The sequence below is a fragment of the Manis pentadactyla genome, chromosome 14, assembly GCF_030020395.1.
Source record: "Manis pentadactyla isolate mManPen7 chromosome 14, mManPen7.hap1, whole genome shotgun sequence".
Taxonomy (NCBI): Eukaryota; Metazoa; Chordata; class Mammalia; order Pholidota; family Manidae; genus Manis; species Manis pentadactyla.
This window is the reverse complement of record NC_080032.1, coordinates 24858583-24876265: the sequence shown is the minus strand read 5'-3', so window position 1 is coordinate 24876265 and position 17683 is coordinate 24858583. Positions and strand designations below refer to the sequence as shown.

Genomic DNA, 17683 nt, shown 5'->3' with positions numbered 1-17683 from the left:
TCATAAATGTTAACTGTTACTACTACTTTCACAGTTTGAATAACATAAAAGTCATATATTTTTATGCCTTTAAGGGGCATAGGGTCATCCCCATCATACAGAATTGTGTTCTAAATCCCAATTGTTCAGAGAGGAGAGAACTCATTTGAAAGATTGTGAATTGAATGCCAAGGATGCAAGGATGGTACAACATTAAAAAATCCATCAACATCACCACATCAACAAAAAGAAGGACAAAAATCACATGATCATCTATCTCCATAGTTGCTGAAAAAGCATTTGACAAAATTCAACATCCATTCATGATAAAAACTCTCAACAAAATGGGTATAGAGGGCAAGTACCTCAACATAATAAAGGCCATTTATGACAAACCCACAGCCAACATTATACTTAATAGTGAGAAGCTGAAAGCTTTTCCTTTAAGATCAGGAACAACACAAGGATGCCTACCCTCCCCACTTCTATTCAACATAGTACTGGAGATCCTAGCCACGGCAATTAGACCACACAAAGAAATAAAAGGCATTCAGATTGGCAAGGAAGAAGTTAAACTGTCCCTGTTTGCAGATGACATGATATTGTACATAAAAAACCCTAAATACTCCACTCCAAAAGGACTAGATCTAATATCTGAATTCAGCAAAGTTGCAGGATACAAAATTAACACGCAGAAATCTGTGGCATTCCTATACACTAACAATGAACTAGCAGAAAGAGAAATCAGGAAAACAATTCCATTCAAAGTTGCATCAAAAAGAATAAAATACCTAGAAATAAATCTAACAAAGGAAGTGAAAGACCTATACTCTGAAAACTACAAGACACTCATGAGAGAAATTAAAGAAGATACCAATAAATGGAAATAACATCCCATACTCATGGATAGGAAGAATTAATATTGTCAAAATGGCTATCCTGCCTAAAGCAATCTACAGATTCAATGCAATCCTTATCAAAATACCAACAGCATTTCTTCAATGAACTAGAGAAAATCTTTCTAAAATTCATATGGAACCACAAAAGACCCCAAATAGCCAAAGCAATCCTGAGAAGGAAGAATAAAGCTGGGGGGATTATGCTCCCCAAATTCAAGCTCTACTACAAAGCCACATTAATCAAGACAATTTGGTACTAGCACAAGAACAGACCCATAGACCAGTGGAACAGACTAGAGAGCCCAGACATAAACCCAAACATATATGGTCAATTAATATACGATAAAGGAGCCATGGACATACAATGGGGGAAATGACAGCTCCTTCCACAGCTAGTGTTGGCAAAACTGAACAGTTACATGCAAGAGTGAAACTGGATTATTGTTAAACCCCATACACAAAAGTAAACTTGGAATGGATCAAAGACCTGAATATAAGTCATGAAACCATAAAACTCTTAGAAGACAGCATAGGCAAAAATCTCCTGAATATAAGCATGAGCAACTTATTCCTGAACGCATCTCCTTGAACAAGGGAAACAAAAGCAAAAATGAACTCATGGGACTACATCAAACTAAAAAGTTTCTGTATGTCAAAGGATACCATCAACAGAACAAAAAGGCATCCTACGGTATGGGAGAATATATTTGTAGATGACATACTCAACAAGGGGTTAACATCCACAATATATAAAGAACTCACATGCCTCAACACCCAAAAAGCAGATAACCCTATTAAAAAATGGTTAGAGGATATAAAGAGACAGTTCTTCGAAGAAGAAATTCAGATGGCCAACAGACACATGAAAAGATGCTCCACATCACTAATCATCAGGGAAATGCAAATTAAAACCACAGTGAGATATTACCTCACACCAGTAAGGATGGCCAGCATCGAAAAGACAAACAACATATGTTGGCAAGGTTGTGGAGAAAGGGGAGCCCTTCTACACTGCTGGTGGGAATGTAAGCTAGTTTAACCACTGTGGAAAGCAGTATGGAGGTTCCTCAAAAAACTAAAAATAGAAATACCATTTGACCTGGGAATCCCACTCCTTGGAATTTACCCAAACAATACAACTTCTCAGATTCAAAAAGACATATGCACCCCTATGTTTACTGCAGCACTATTTACAATAGCCAAGATATGGAAGCAACCTAAGTGTACATGAGTAGATGAATGGATAAAGATGAGGTGGTACATATACAGAATGGAATACTATTCAGCCATAAGAAAGAAACAAATCCTACCATTTGTAACAACATGGATGGTGCTGGAGGATATTATGCTCAGTGAAATAAGCCAGGCAGAGAAAGACAAGTACCAAATGACTTCTGTCATTTGTGGAGTATAACAACGAAGCAAAACTAAAGGAACAAAATAGCAGCAGACTCAGAGACTCCAAGAAGGGGCTAGTGGTTACCAAAGAGAGGAATGGGGGAAGAAGGTCGGGAGGGAGGGAGAAGGGGATTGAGGTGTATTATGTTTAGTACACATGGTATGGGGGATCACGGGTAAAACAGTGTAGCACAGAGAAGGCAAATCGTGAATCTGCGGCATCTTACTACACTGATGGACAGTGCCTGCACTGGGGTATGGGTGGGGACTTGAGAATATGGGTAAAGGTAGTCACCACATTGTTTTTCATGTGAAACCTTCAAAAGAGTGTATATCAATAATACCTTAATAAAAAAAAATAAGGACTCTCCAGAAATAACTATAATAAAAAGACATAGATAGCACTCCACCCCCTGCTTTACATACTCATGGTAGTTCCAGTAAAATAGCTCTGAAAAAATACAATGCAAAATGGTATAAACTTAGTTCCATATATATATAAAGGGAAGGAACATTTTGAGTTGGGGGTCAGGGAAGGTTTTGTAAAGGAGAGAGCAATTGAGCTAGGTCTGTTTCCTGCTGTCTCATTGCTAGAGGATGCCAGCCACGTGTGGGAGTCTCCTACCTGTGATAGCCCACACTCCTTCCTGGTTCCAACACTTCATGTTGGGGGCTTCAGATCTGCCCTGGTGTGGCATCTACACCTGAGAAATCACCAAATCCTACTTATCAGGCTTCTTCCCCATGGAGAGCTGGTTTATAAGTAGCTCTGGATATAAAGCTTGACAGCCACAAGCATTGACATCTACTCAGTGAGTGAAAGCCAGGTGGAGGCAGCACAGGGCAAGGAAAGCCAGCGAGATGTCCAGCAAGGCCCGTGCTTACACTGGTCAGGTGAGGCTGGGTCATGTTGCAGTAACAAATAACCCTGAAGTCTCCAGAGGCTGCAAAGAACAAGGCTAATTTCTTGCTCTTACTTCCACCCATGCTGGCCGCCATAGTACTATGGCCATAGTGGGGGGTTTCATTGGAGCCGGTCAATGCTCTGGCCCAGAAAGGACACAGCCTGTGGCACCATCTCACTGGCTTGAGCTGAGCTTCCTGCTCAGCAGTGTGTATCTGCCATCTCCCTGGAAGGCAGAGGAAGAGGAATACCTGGAAGAAGGAACTAGTGGTTACTACTTAATAAATGCTGAATGAGCTGAGAAGTAAAGCTGGAGAGGCTGATTAGGGCCAGAGGGTAGTGGATTTGAAAGCCAAGCTGTGTGCACTCAAGTGATCCTGCAGGGTCAGTGGGCCACTAGAATCAATGAGCAAATGTGTCCTTCAGACAGGAGTGGCAGGATAGTTCTGAAGGCCAGCAGACCATTACAGGGCTAGCTCCATAGCTGAGCTGGGTTGTAAGCTGATGCAGAGAAAGGAGAGGCAGGGAGCTGTGGGTGTGTGCTGGGACAAGGATGTCACGGATGGCCTGAGTAACCGTGTCACTAGCACAGAGAAGTTAATCAAAGTACTGTTTCTGGATGAAGGTGAGCTATTTAGCTTTCGACACACTGAGTTTTAAGTACTGGGGAAAGCATTTCAAAACATCTATCAAGCATTTAGAAATGCACATTAAAAGCTCATTTAAGGTTCATAAAATTAGAGTCCTGTGAGACACTTTATCAGCCAGGTATTATCTATCCCTCTGTGGAGTTCTGACTAGATTGTATATAAAAAGCCTGCAGTTCATTTTCTCCAGCAATTCCCAGCCAAGTGGAGAGCTGAGTAGATCAGAACCTCCAGGTGTTTCCTGAAGCTGCCACCCACTCTCTCCCTACATGCTGCTGGATACACACACTTCCAACTGGCTCGGAAGCATGTGTTCTGGAGGGATGTGAGCTCTCCACCTCAAGCTCCTCAAGCTCCGGGAGGCGCCACCTTAGCCTGGAGACAAGGGCTTGCACAGGAGATCCACTGCACACCAAACAGGCAAATAAAGGCACCAGGAACATTTTAATATCCCCCCGTTTCCAGGAAAAGTTGTTGCCAAGTACGTTTTACCGGAATCTGCAACATTCATTAAGTGAACATGCATAAAGGCAAGCAGAATTCCAGTAAATGCTGCTTCCAGTATTAGAACTTACTGATTGCTGAGAATTCATCTAGGAAATGCTTGACCACTCTTCTGATAGCTATTGTGTTTATCCACTGATCTGGATGGCAATGGTGTAAAGAATCCTATTTATGCATCTCACATAATTTGCATGAAGTCTGAGATTTCTTTGTGAACTACTTTTTAAATACAGAACCTCCCATTAGTGGTAAATCCTCGATCCTACACTGAATGCACATTCCTGCCAATATTGTCAGCCCTCTAAGACACTTTATAGGCAAAAATAAAAAGTTCAGGTACATTTAACCAGTCCCTTCGTGATTACTGAGGAGAAAAACCGCATTGCATCCTCAATATTTCAGGAAGTTAAGGTCATAAAAGGAGATGGTCAGATCTAATCTTTATTTAGATCTGTGTAGTAAATGTATTACTTGATCCTTGATTACCAGAAGCTAATAAAGTGGAGTCATAGGAAAAATTGTGCAAATCCAACTACAGAATCACATTCTGTGATCACTGGTTTACTTCCCTTTTTCTGTACGGTTTTTACCGTGCTGGTTACTAATGATAACACTTAACTGGAAAATCTGTATTATCTGGCCTGATGTTTGAAAAGACAGGTGAAACTGGAGAACCACAAAATCAAGACTGAGATTACTGCCCAACTACTATGGCCATGAGCACAGTATCCTGTGTCCAGGGCTGCGTCGAGGCTGGCCAAGTGCTGTGTCTAGGGCATGTCCAGGGCTATGTTCAGAGCTACGTCTAGGACATGTTCAGACTGGCTGAGGGCCCTCCCACAGAGGTAGTGGGTGAGGATGCACATCTCTGGCCTCCAGGGCACTGCCTCCTTTTCTCCAGGTTGCCTCAGCAGTACATCCCTGTGTTCCCATAGCTGCTTAGCTCCTGGTACTTGCATATGGCAGCAAGTGAAGGGTGGGCTCCCAGGAAGAGATACCTGTGAGATGCTACCGTCAAGGCCAACCACACATTAGACTCCAAAGCTGTATGAAACTTTGGCTGAACAATAAAATTCTTTTAAGACAAGCATTTGAACAAAATTTGTAACAACATGAGATAAAAGTTACTCCCAAATATGACAAAACACAAACATTAAAATGAAGGCCCCACTGAAATACGACAATCTTTAACAAAAAATAGTTTATTGCACAAAATTTAAGAAATTCCCAAGCACACTTAAATTTCTAAGAAAGTCAACATGCTTTTTAAAATCACAATTCATTGTGCACAGTGACAACTTTCCCCTGAGCACCCAACCTGAGGACTCCCTTTTGAAAAAATTTTTGGTAGAAATGAGTAACTTAAAGCCACCAAGCTGTCCAGACCCTGTAAAATGTCACCGTCCAGGATCCCATCATAAGCCAGGACACCACCACGGACTCTTCTGGAGCCTGTCTGCATGGGGCTCAAGGGCCACACCGCTCCTGGCCACTCACCTCAAGCCCCAGGACGCTTGTCATTTGTCACCCAGACTACTCCGGTCCCTTTTGCCATTAGGAATCTTCATGTGACGTTTAACGTTTGCTTAACACTCATGGAAGCAGGATGAACATTGCAGTGACTTTGCAAACCTGGGGCCTCGGCAGTCACGGTGTACCAGTGTCTTCACCACGAGAGGTTCCGTCTTCTGGGGGGATCCCGGCCATAGGAGTCTCATCTAAGTGCAGCAGCCTTTTTCACCTGGGAGCTGCCAGCCCGGGCATCTGCCTGACAGCCACAACACAAGGCTCTTCAGAAGATAAGAAAAGCAGCGACTTAACAGCCACAGGCCGTTCCCTACTCCAGACACGGTAAGCAGGTTGACCTGTAGTGAACCCTCAGCAAATTCCCTCCCCACGCCCACCCCAGAGATATGGAGCTCTGGGCACAGAGCTGATGGAGAAGCCCCTGGAGACAGGTCTCCTCCGGGCTGGAGTGGAGCTCACTGGGGACCAAGTGGGGGCAGCAACAGCCTGAGCAGGGTGGGAACTGTTGTCAGGTGTGCACTTGCACAGTGAAGCACAAGCCCATCACACAAAGTGCCCACTCGCGCAACGGGCCCACACCACACCCACAAGACGTGCCAATGCACACTCAAGGACCTCATGCACGTGTATGCAAGGTGCTCATGCCCATGTGCCAACACATACACGCACACCTAGGAGCAGGAACCCATGCCACGCACACCCACGCACAGTACCCACACAGGAGCACACACCAGGCACATGCACAGGTGGGCAAGCAGAGCCTGTGGCAGAAGGAAGGGGTGCCCACTTGCTCCAAGTAGGCCCTGTGGGTGATCTGGCTCTGCACTGTGCAGAGGGGAGCACAGCCGATCTAAGGACGGACCTGCCATTTTCTCCAATGGGTGGGGCTTTGTCATGGCGGCTTCTAGACTTAAAAGTGTGTGGGTGCCTTTGGGGAAATGCTGGGCATGCTGACTGTGGAGCGGCTATGGGGCTGGGGCTCCGGGCAGTCCCTCCAGATAGCGGCCTTGGGTGGAAGGAGGCTGCGACCCTCTGAGGGTGGCCACATGGGAGACCAGGCCAGACGTGCTGGGCAAAGCACACCAATACATCAAAACCAAAACAACCCTTCTAAGAATATGTGGTTTTAGAAGGCAGAGTAAATAAAATAATTGTATTTCTTAAAATATAATTTCTGACTGACACCTGAATTCTACTGTATATTATATCCTGACAGTGGACTTTCAAAGGCAGTCAAAAATCAATTCAGGTCATTCTTAAATAATATGAACATATACTTTTTAAAGATTAGATTACGATTTTCAGTATTTATATACAACCCTCTTGGGCAGGATGCCTACTGAAAATTATAAAATATAAACCAAAGGTGCAAAAAAAGTTCCGTTCCTGCAGGGAGGTGAAGCTTTCACTGAATCAAACAGAAAGTGAGAAACCAGACCTGCTAGTGCCATTTCCACTCGTGACTGGCTGGCTGGCTCAAGGCAATCTCTCCTTCACAAATAACCCTTCAGGCACATTCAAAAACTTTTCATTAAGATCTAAACTAGGTTTTTAAGATTTGGTCGTTTTGTGGGAGAAGCTGTGATCTACAAATGACTATTTCTCTAAGCCTTGGCTCTTGTGTGTTATTTTACCCCTTGTAAAGGCAAATGTAAAACTTAACTTCCATCTCTTACAAAAACATAGATCACACAGTTCAATAAATAATATTGATAAAGAATATTCCTTTCAGTAGTTACAAACACTCCAGGTGCAGATGTGTGGCAGTCACTGTTCCAGTCCCTCTCTGGGGGTCCTGCTCTGACCATGTAGCTCTGTGTCTCCTCTGGGGTTGGTGTGGTCTCCTGGGGGAGCAGGTATGGCGGTGGGGTCCCCCTGAGTCCACGATGACAGTGACTCATGCACCGTGACAGTGTGTGCCTCCATCTGGCGCTGCAGGCTGTCCATCTCCTGCCTGGGGAGACAGGAAGCAAGTAAGGAAGGAATGCCAAAGAGCCAGGAAACATGCTGTCCCTTTCCAGGCAGTCCATTAACATGCACGTGGACCCTGACATGCCTGAACTGAACAGCAGTTCATTCATGCATCTGTGGCACCTTCAGGGGCCAACTGAACCTCTCTGATTGGGACCAGCAAAACCAATGGTAGTCACAGAACTTAAGGGACTCTCAATATTATTCCCTGTAATCAATAGGCCACATGGCTCCACATACATGGATTTCTGCTCAGGAAGAATGTGGGAAAGGCAGAGTCAAGGATCTGTTAACATGGCATCCACTTACAGGGTCCAAAAAGATGTCCCTACGTGGCCATGTCCTTCAAACATTGGCCTCATGTTGACAGGAACAAAATGTCAGCTTTGGGGTATCTAAGGGATTAGGTCCTGGTGACTTGAGGGTTTCTCAGGGTCGTTTAGCTCTAGGCAATTCTCACCTTACAGCATGGATTAAGAGGTGAGTGACCCCAATTAACATTAACACAGACTTGCTCAGTCTCTGCTGGGCATTCAATGCTGGCAACAGAGAAGATTCCTCCAATTTAAACATGTGATTTATTTTTAAAGAATAAGTGAAACAGAGCTCAGAACATGCAGCATACTTCAGTTGCTGGAGACAGCTGTTGAGGTTCTTGAGGGGCTCCTTGCTCACAGCAGGTGGGGGCCGCAGCAGCTCCTCCAGCAGCCAGGCTGGGACTGGGCAGTCAGGGATCTTAACTGGTGTCACGGGACTGGAAGAGCCAGCCTCACCTTTGAGTTCCTTCCTCTGTTTTTAAAAACACAGTGTTAGGGAAAGCCTCTCCTCGAAGGCTGACACCCCACCCTGTCCTATCAGTCTGCACTGCCACAAGTGCTCTCGGGAGTCTCCCCAGCTTGACACCACCTTCCTGGATGGCCTGTTCCTGGTTTTGTTTTGTGGCAGCAACACTGGCAGCCACAGGGGCCCAAGGAATGTTGGCTGATTTCAATAGGCCTCCTCCTAATGCACAAGACTGAGTATAAACAATGCAGTCCACGCTCCTCAGGAGGACAGAGCTGAATTTTAAAGGGCAGCTCCCACAGAGGGGCTTTCCATGAAGACCACAGCCTTGACTCTGAGTTTCCCTAAGAGATTAAGTCAGTTTTCCAACTCATCCTAGGACTTCAAACTTTTTCCACAGATAGGCAAACGATGCTAAATAAACCTCTGAATCTTAGCAGTCTTGCACTGGAACGTATTTCTCTAGACCAAGTAGGGAAACAAGCATTAGGTTCGCATCTGGGCAGAGCCCACGACAGTAGTGCTGTCCCGACTGGGCTTGCCCAGCAGGCAGGGGCTCGGTGCCACAGGCAAACGATGCCCTCATTGGGTTTACAGCAAGATGGTATGAAAGAAGCAAGCATTCTCTTGGAAAAGGCACCAAAATAAAATGATTGGCCTGTTGTCTAAGCAGAATATTCCATCTTCATTTATTTCCACACAATAGTTGCTCAATGTTGGTTAAATATAACTTTGTGTCTGAAAGCCTAGGAAATCTGCCAACCTCCCATCCAAACAAAGCTAGAGTGGGCCCAGTCACCATCTTTGCTGTGCTGCGTCGTAGGTCCAGCTTGAGCTGCTGGTTTTGCTGGAGTAGAGTCTTCATGTTGTTTTTCAGTTCTGACACTTTAGCTTGAAGCATAAATTTATCTTTCTGGGTCATGGACAGGTCTTCCCGCACCATCTCCAACTCAGATTTGATATTCTACAGAAAATGAAGTCATAGATTTTTAAAAAATAAAAGATCTTAAGCACACTGATAAGATCTTGGTTTGTATGTCACAACTCTAAGGGGCTAATAACACAACACTAGTTTTTATATGATGAAGTATGTGATGCTCCTATCTCAGCATAATTCCTCTGAATAGTCTAAACTGCAAAGCACCCAGCTGCATCATGCCCTCAATCTTCTTATCCAAGTTTCAGAGCCTGTGTGAGGAACCCATAATACTCCCATATCTGCATTCTATGATAAACCCCAAAAGTCACAAGTTTAAATTCCAAGGTCAGCTACTACAAGAAACCTGTTACTAAGGAGGAATATAAATCAATTCTAATTGCTATTCAAGCCATACATTTACAATCAAGAATCTTAGCAACAGTTATGTTCCTGATCATTTCCTCAAGACTATACATAGATTTCCTTGTAGAGAAATTTATCACAAAGTGGTAAACTTTTCACATGTACAGTCTCACTAACTGGGCTTCATGAGATCCCATTTCCAGTACTTGTCACAGCTCGGCCCCAGGTGTGGCACTGGGGCCATGGTCTGCTCAGTCTCCTTAGCTGGTTGGCTTGGACTTCTTTCTGAAATGGGGTAAAGTCGGCAGAATGGCTTGGTAGGAGCCTTCAATTCATGGACAGCTCAAGTTTCACACTCAGCATGCTGCCCGGGGCCAGTGTGGTGACCATCAGCCAACCTGGGCAGTGCTGCCTCTGCCTCTGCCCCAGGACCCTGCCCAACACATACCTGCAGGAGCTGTTGTATACCATCCAATTCTTTTTTACTTTGTTGTTCAGTCAAGTCCAGCTGCTGCTTTAAGGATTGGATTTCTCTCTCTTTCTGATCTACCTCCCATTTGAGATTTTCCATCTAGAGGAGGGAGAAAAGTCATAGGACCAAAAACATTTAAAGTGGCTTTTTTGCACTACACAGTTGCTTGAATTCTATCTCTGTGATTGTTTAATAATCATCCTTAGAAAAAATTAACATCCCTTTCCAAGTGGACAGTGAATGAGAAACTCAGTGTGCCCAGCAGCACAGTCTGGGCTCTGCAGGCCCTGGTAAGTGGAGACGTAATGCTGCCCTGGAGGCTCACCTCTTGGTTTCCTATGGGCTGTTTGTTTAGCTGCTCATCTAGCTGCTTCTGTAGGAGCTGAAGCTGGGCCCGGGCCTCTGCCAACTCTGCCTGGAACTGTGCGATTTCCTGGGAATGTTTCCCATCCTGAATCCTGATGTAAAAAACAGGGAAGAATGAAATCACAGCAACCTTCCAACTTTCCTTTCCACTCAGAAATGTCAGCTCAATGTTAAACATCCTGGGTTGAGACTTCCAATGACAAAAACTCATATACTCACTCTAGGCAGGGACTGTTTTAGGAGCTTTACAATGTACTGTCTGGACTAATACCAACAAAACCCCTGGGAGGAATGCTTCCTTAGCTACTTTACAGACTGTGGTGCCTTGGGGACCAATGCACATGCACTGGCCAACATGTATCCCTACACATGTCCTCTTGGAGGCTGCCCTAACCAGAGTCCACAGTGAGTCAGGGGCAGAGGGCCACTGCTCTCAGGCCAGTGCTCCTCACCCTGGGAGACTCTTGAGGACTGTTCTCAACAAAGGACCAGCAAGGTGCAGAGAGCCCAGCAGCATCAGGACTGAAATTTCAGAGTTAAGCTGCAGGCTTCTTGAGACAGGAATCATGTACAACCTCCTGAGATTTGCCACCAGCATACAAGGTGATTTGCTAAAACACAGGTGACCCTAATGTGTTGAATGTGCTCATTAGAGATGGAGCAGAAGCCTTATGAGGACATTGAGTGATCCTGCTCTGCCCTGCTCAGCCTGCCTGGCACTCACTGGAGAGCGTGGGCCTCAGCCTGCAGCTCCTGCATCAGGTGCTCCTTGGCCTGCAGCTCCTTCTTCACCTCACTCAGCTCCAAGGTGGCGGCCTTCAGGTGGCGGCGATTATGTCCTGCTTCTGCCTTGGCAGCAGTGACCTAGGAGGGACACCAACACTGTCAAGTACAAAAGCAAGAACAATGCATAAGATGCCCAGTGTGTTGCCTGTGCTGGGTGAGAGCTACCTGCCAGCCCCCAGCTGCTGCTCCTGCAGGGTTTTCTCCCAAAGCCTCTTGAGTTACCCGTAAAAGACTCAAGTACCTAACCCTTGCTTGGCATCAAACATGCAACATGCAGCTGCTGGAATTTGCTGAATGAACAAATAAATTGTTCAAGATTTTCTTGGTCTAAATAGTCAGTATAGTCTTCTTCAAATATACCTGCATATTTCTGGTTAAATTTATTTATAGTTCATGTATTTGGGGAAGAATTTACTTTTCCTTCACACTAACTGTAATAAAGCTACTGATTGTTATCCATTTATGATTAACTGGCCTTTTCATAATTAACAATTGTTTCTCTCAAGGTTTCTGAGGAGAAAAGCAAATTCTCAGAATTTAACAAATTCTCAGAATTTAATGACTTCTCCATTTTTCCTAATAATTTAGTTTTCTTGTTCAACTGCACCAGCAAGCTCATTTTAAAAAAGCTTAATAAAAATATTTATAACATGACAGATGAACATAGGAAAATCTCTTATAAATAAGTAAAAAATTCCAAAAGACATTAATAGTGGTTGTCCATAGGTAGAGATTCAAGATGACCTGTACTTTTTCTCTTTTTTACTAGCATGTACTCTTTTTATAATCAGGACAGTCAGACTAACTGCACTTGGAACACAAGAACAGGAAATAAATAAGCATCATTCACAATTACTGCCCTTAAAGAAATCAAGTCAAATATACATTATTTCCCCAGAACTGTCAATTACAAATTTCCTAGTTCTTTAAGGCAAGAATAAAATTAGTGATACCTGAGCGCAGAGCAAAAGACAGGAAGTTGGGGTCAGAAAAGGAGGGAGTGCAACTGATCAGCTCAGAACTGTCAGACCTGCATCATCTCCACTCACAGACTACAGATAAGGCTGAAGCAGGTCAAGAACAAGCCAGTAATTGTTCATATCAAAATATTCTTAATATATCTTAAAACTAGTTTTATCTTTAGAAAGTTTTACTGTCTCATTCAAGAAATAAAGAACTATTTCTTTCCATGTCTACTACATAATCATGGAGAAATTTTTAAAGGATGTGGCAAAACCCAGGTCACACATACCCTTGGACATGGCGAGCATGTTCTGAGCACCTGCTCTGTGCCAGGCATGGGGATATGACAATAAATGAGGGACAGCCCTCATCATGAGAAAGCTCTACAGACACAACAGACAAGGCTCTGCAGTGAGAACACATTGTGTGAGGTCTGCTCTAGCTTGCAGGGGTATTAAGGGCAGGCCTCTCTGATGGATGACTGATCCCATGCACTGGTAAACACCTGATGGAAAGCAGCCAACTAGGAATGCTGCCCCATATGCAGAAAATGACAAAGGGTCTATGCAACCATCTTTCTTGGTTGCTTTTTTAACATTTTTTTTACAAATGAGGTCATACATTGTTCTGTAGTTTGCTCTTTAAACTCAACACTACATGCAGGACATCTTTTCCTAGCAAAATGCCTATCTATGGAGATCTGTGTACATTTCTTAGACCCTCACTAGTGCATCTCAGTTTAATCCAAGCCCACTCTTCTACTGATAAGCATTAGGCTTCTCTGCAGCTTCTCACTGTCACTAATGCCGCAGTGACACTTTTGTTCTCAGAACATGTCAGCCAAGGTATTCATATGGTTAATTTTTGGAAAGGAACTGATATGTCAAGGGTACCCACACTCAGTTTTTAGACACTGAGATACTGCATTCCAAAGGCTCCTTGAGGCTGCAGTTTAGAACCAGTCAGAAGGTGGCCACATACCTGTTCCTTGAGGCTGTGCACTTTGACCTTTTCTTTCTCCAGTGCAGCCTGTAAAGCTTGGACAAGCTGCTTCATCTGGCGGTCCTCTTCCTCTTTACGCTGCAAAACTGCCTGCACCTACACACATTGCAGAAGTGGTAGGTGAGGAAGGATGTCAAATTCCAAAAGCCTGCAGAGCCCCAGCGGCAGCATGACTGTGCTGACCAAGGCCACTTGGGGAACCTAGGAGCATGGCAGCACAACATCACAGTGTGTTACCCCCCGGTGTACCAGCTAAGAAAGCAGGGAGAATTCTATTTCTGGAGGGCACTTACAGAAACAGAAATCTGAGATTGTAGGGGTGCAATCATATGATCACATTCAAGTATATAGCTAGGAACTCAAAAGATGCACACTGATCAGGGGTTGTAAGTGCAGATGCCCTCATGGAGAGGGAGGTAATGCCACTGGGATGTGGTGGTGAACTAGTGTCAAATGGAAGTCCGCAAGCCCTCCAATTGCTAGGTAACTCATGGCAGGGCTGGATTTGGCTGCGAATGGCCACTGGGAGACTTTCAGAAATGCCGACTCTCCTCAATCACCTAAGAGGTTGCAGAGCCTGAGAAGTAAGAACTGGGTCTGAAACAAGAACCCTGCCAGGTTTTGAATCCTAGTCTGCATTTCATGAGACCCTCAGGTAAGAGTCCCTTATGCAGAGTGTAGATGCCTTGAGCTGTGTCACCAGGAGTGGCCCACCCACAAGGGAAATGATGGACTAAGGATCATTCTTCCATGACTCAGTTATGGGGGAGTGAGAAGTTCCCTAGCTCTACCCCCGAACTCAAAGTTAGGAGAGGAGGCTTGGGAATTCACCAGATTCTTTGAGCCTCTGCATCTCTGAGATGGAGGTGTAACATTTTCCTTGCAGGGAGCTGTGATGATTAAACACAGACAATACTGGTAAGATGTTCAGAGCACTACCTGGTGTCCAGGAAGTCTCCCTCTGCTTCTGGTAAATGAGTTTGCATACCTGAAGATTCAACTGAACAAGATCTGCTTCCCTCTTGGCTAAAGCTGTCTCTAAGATGCTGTTGTGTTCCCGCAAAGCTGTGTTGGACTGTCCAAGGCCAGTAAGCTTCCCTCTCTCATGCTCTAATTCTAGAGCCAACTTCTTATTTGACTCTTCAAGGTGCTTTATCTTCCTCCTAAAACCCCTGGATTCTTGAAGCTGAAACAAACCAAAGTCACTGTGAAGTTAGGTAATTATGTTCTGGGTGACAGAGCTATCACAGCCAGAAACAGAATTGCTAACACTGGAACACAATAAATGACCCTCGAGCCCATGAGTCACACCAGCTGCAGCATGCCCTTGCCTCATGGCCACCTTTCTATTCCCTGCAAGCTTCACAGCCAGCACGCAGCCTGCTCCTGGAGGGGCATGTCTAGGTCACAACTAAGGTGGCCTTGGGGCTGAATGTGACACAGAGCTGGCGAACAATGCACAGAGCCCTGCATGCTGACAGCCACATTGGAGCCTTGGGACCCTATGCAGAGCCCTTGGTGGTTTCACCAAGCTATTGTGTGTGGCACCTTCTTGAAGCCACAACTGTTTCAGGGAGTAAGAATTACATGGAGTTTTTTTGAAGGTGTAAACCAGTTTGAGCTGGGTTTCTTGTTACTTGCAACCAAAGCATTCTAAATGGGAGCACAGCTGCCCCTAAGAACTCTGACAACCACCGCACGAAGCAATGAACATAGTTGTCCTTGCTAGAGCACTTGTGCTGCGAGATGCATGGGGGTGTCTGGACACGCAGGTGGTCAAAGACCCAAGGAAGAGGTCAGACACAGAAATGCAGAGTGGCAATGCCCAGCAGCCAGGCCCCTGCACCAGGCAGTGTGGCCTGTCTCCTCGACTTACTGCAGGGGAGCTCAGCCTACCTCATCCTCTAGCTCCAGCACCTTCTCCTGGTGCTCCTCCAACTCCTGGCTAGTCAGCGTGATGACATCCTGGAGCTCCTTCTCCAGCATCATCTTGCTGTGGCCAACGGTCTGCAGCTCTACCTCCAGGGCCTGGATTCTCTCCTAAGAGCCATGGTGAGAGGTGAGTTTTGTTCTGGGCCTCAAAATGGCCACATGACAGGTGCCTTCCTTTCCTCCCAGGGTAGCCATGTATCACACCTATGGTGTGAGGCTGCTGACCACTGTACAGCACTTCTCTTTCCTTAAAGGACTTGATCAACTGGCCAAAGCAAACACATGTTAATGACTCACAAATAACTTCTCCCATTAAAGGCTTTGAAAATTCAGAAAAATTTTGACTTGCAGTTAAGGCTACAAATTACTATCTGTGGCAAGTAAGTTGAACCAAGCATAGTATGATGAATACCACATGTACATGCATGCACACACATGTGCACATAGGCATGTAAATGTATAAGTGTGTGCACATGCACACAGTCTTGCTCTGGTGCAGGTGCTGTTCTGAGCACTCAGCCTTCCTAGTGAGGGATGCTCCACTGTTTACCTCATTTCAGCCTCGTTTTACTGAGGGTCTGAGGGTGGACAGCCTGCCTGAGGTGCCCAGCTTACAAGTGGTGAGGTGCAGCCTCAGCAGGATTCCAGTTCTTGGGAATCAGAGGTGCACAGCAGTGGGTGACAGACCCTACTTGGTGCCAGTGAGCCAAAAGAACAATATTTTAAAGTAGAAGGGAAACTGCAATTGAATAAATTTTCCTCTCTAGACATTTATAAAGTTAGCAAGGGAAAAGGAGTATTTAATTTATTAAATTTGACAAGAAAACACCATGCTATGATATGGGCTCTCCCTGCTTGCAGTTTCTTTAATGGCATGGAAACGGAGACAAACTTCCCAAAAGAAACTGCTGATTAGGGAATGATTCAAGTGGGAGAGTAACTAATGAGATGCCAGTCAGTTTACTCAGGTAGCTTTGCCCCTGACCCAGGGCTGGCAGGGATGTGGGGAACCAGGGTGCTGTCACTGAACACAGAGTGACATTGAGGACCCTGGTCATGCGAATAACCCCTGCAAACCACATGCCCCACCCTGCTGTCCCCATCCTCCGTCCTCCCCAGGGATGCCATCTACTCTGTTTATCCTAAAAAATAACCCAAAAGCAAAAGGCTTTTGCTTCATGACCTACAGTGGGAAAAACTGTTCCAGACCCTCACCTGCATGCAGGGTCCCTCTTCCTCCTGAGTCTGCCTGTTTCATAGCCACTTGCATCTCTTGACTCCCCCCACAGATCTCCTTCCCTGATTCCTCCAGAATGATGCCATGCCAGGCACCACAGGGCCACCTGCAACCCACTCTCAACCTGGGCAGTGAGGGCCCGTCCTGCGTGCACACATGCTGTTCCCTCCCAGCGCTGACCACGAGCTCCTGGTGCCGCCTCAGAGCTGCCCCCACTGGCCCCTCCGGTTCCTATTCTGTACCTTGTCTAGTTCCCATCATCCCTGAGCTACTGCAGGGAAGCCCACCTGGCTCCCTGTCAGGCCTCTCCTGCCTTCTAACTGCCTTCAGTCCCACCACCAGGAGAGCAGGCAGGTCTCACCCCACCCGACCATTGGCCTGCTTTCTATCATATGGATGAGTAAGTCCAAATCTCTGACCCCAGCCCTCCCTGCCCCCTCCTCCACCACGGCCCCCACCTGTCCTATCCCCCAAAACTCTGGCCAGGAGCAGACAAGTTACCCACGTGCAGAATGAGGTCACTGCCACCATCTGTCGCCTGGGCTCTCAGCTGGCTCAGCTCTGTCTCGGCTGACTCCTTGGCTGTGAGGGCCTCCTGCAGGCGGCGGCTGAGGATACCCACAGCGTTCTTGTAGGCCTTGTGCTTGGTCTTCATCTCCTTCTGAGCACTGGTCAGGTCTGAGCCCAGCCGTCTCATCTTCTGCTTCTGTTCAGTGATGGCCCTAGGGCATGGCAGAGGGGACAGAGGGAAATCTGGACTCACCTTGGACATGACTTTAGGCTTTCTCACACACAAGGGGAGGCTGAGCATTTCTTGGAAATCCATCCTTATCTCTCTCCAGCTCCTGCCTTGAGGGCTCTGGGGGGTGCTGTGCCCAGCCCTGCTCCTCTCCAGCTGCTGCACTGCCCAGAATCAGCTGCCCCCCCACAGGCCTGCACTGCACTTAATTCTGCCCTTCCCCCTCCTGTAGCTGTTTAGATGATCTCTCCAAGGCACAGCACAGCCCTCTCCTCCAGAGAGAAATGTTCCC

General features: G+C 45.9%; 1 protein-coding gene across 1 annotated transcript in view; it reads right to left on the bottom strand.

The window, feature by feature from the left end:
- Positions 1 to 5517: 5517 nt before the first annotated feature.
- Positions 5518 to 17683, bottom strand: part of GOLGA3 (golgin A3) — a 41080-nt gene continuing 28914 nt past the window's right edge. The window contains exons 15-24 of the mRNA XM_036921929.2: positions 17158 to 17374; positions 15380 to 15523; positions 14472 to 14669; positions 13463 to 13579; positions 11457 to 11596; positions 10692 to 10824; positions 10343 to 10465; positions 9412 to 9576; positions 8455 to 8618; positions 5518 to 7812 (exon numbers count right to left, since the gene is read on the bottom strand). Coding sequence (XP_036777824.2) covers positions 7626 to 7812; positions 8455 to 8618; positions 9412 to 9576; positions 10343 to 10465; positions 10692 to 10824; positions 11457 to 11596; positions 13463 to 13579; positions 14472 to 14669; positions 15380 to 15523; positions 17158 to 17374 — 1588 coding nt within the window. The 3' untranslated portion in view covers positions 5518 to 7625. The remainder of the gene's footprint in view (positions 7813 to 8454; positions 8619 to 9411; positions 9577 to 10342; positions 10466 to 10691; positions 10825 to 11456; positions 11597 to 13462; positions 13580 to 14471; positions 14670 to 15379; positions 15524 to 17157; positions 17375 to 17683) is intronic.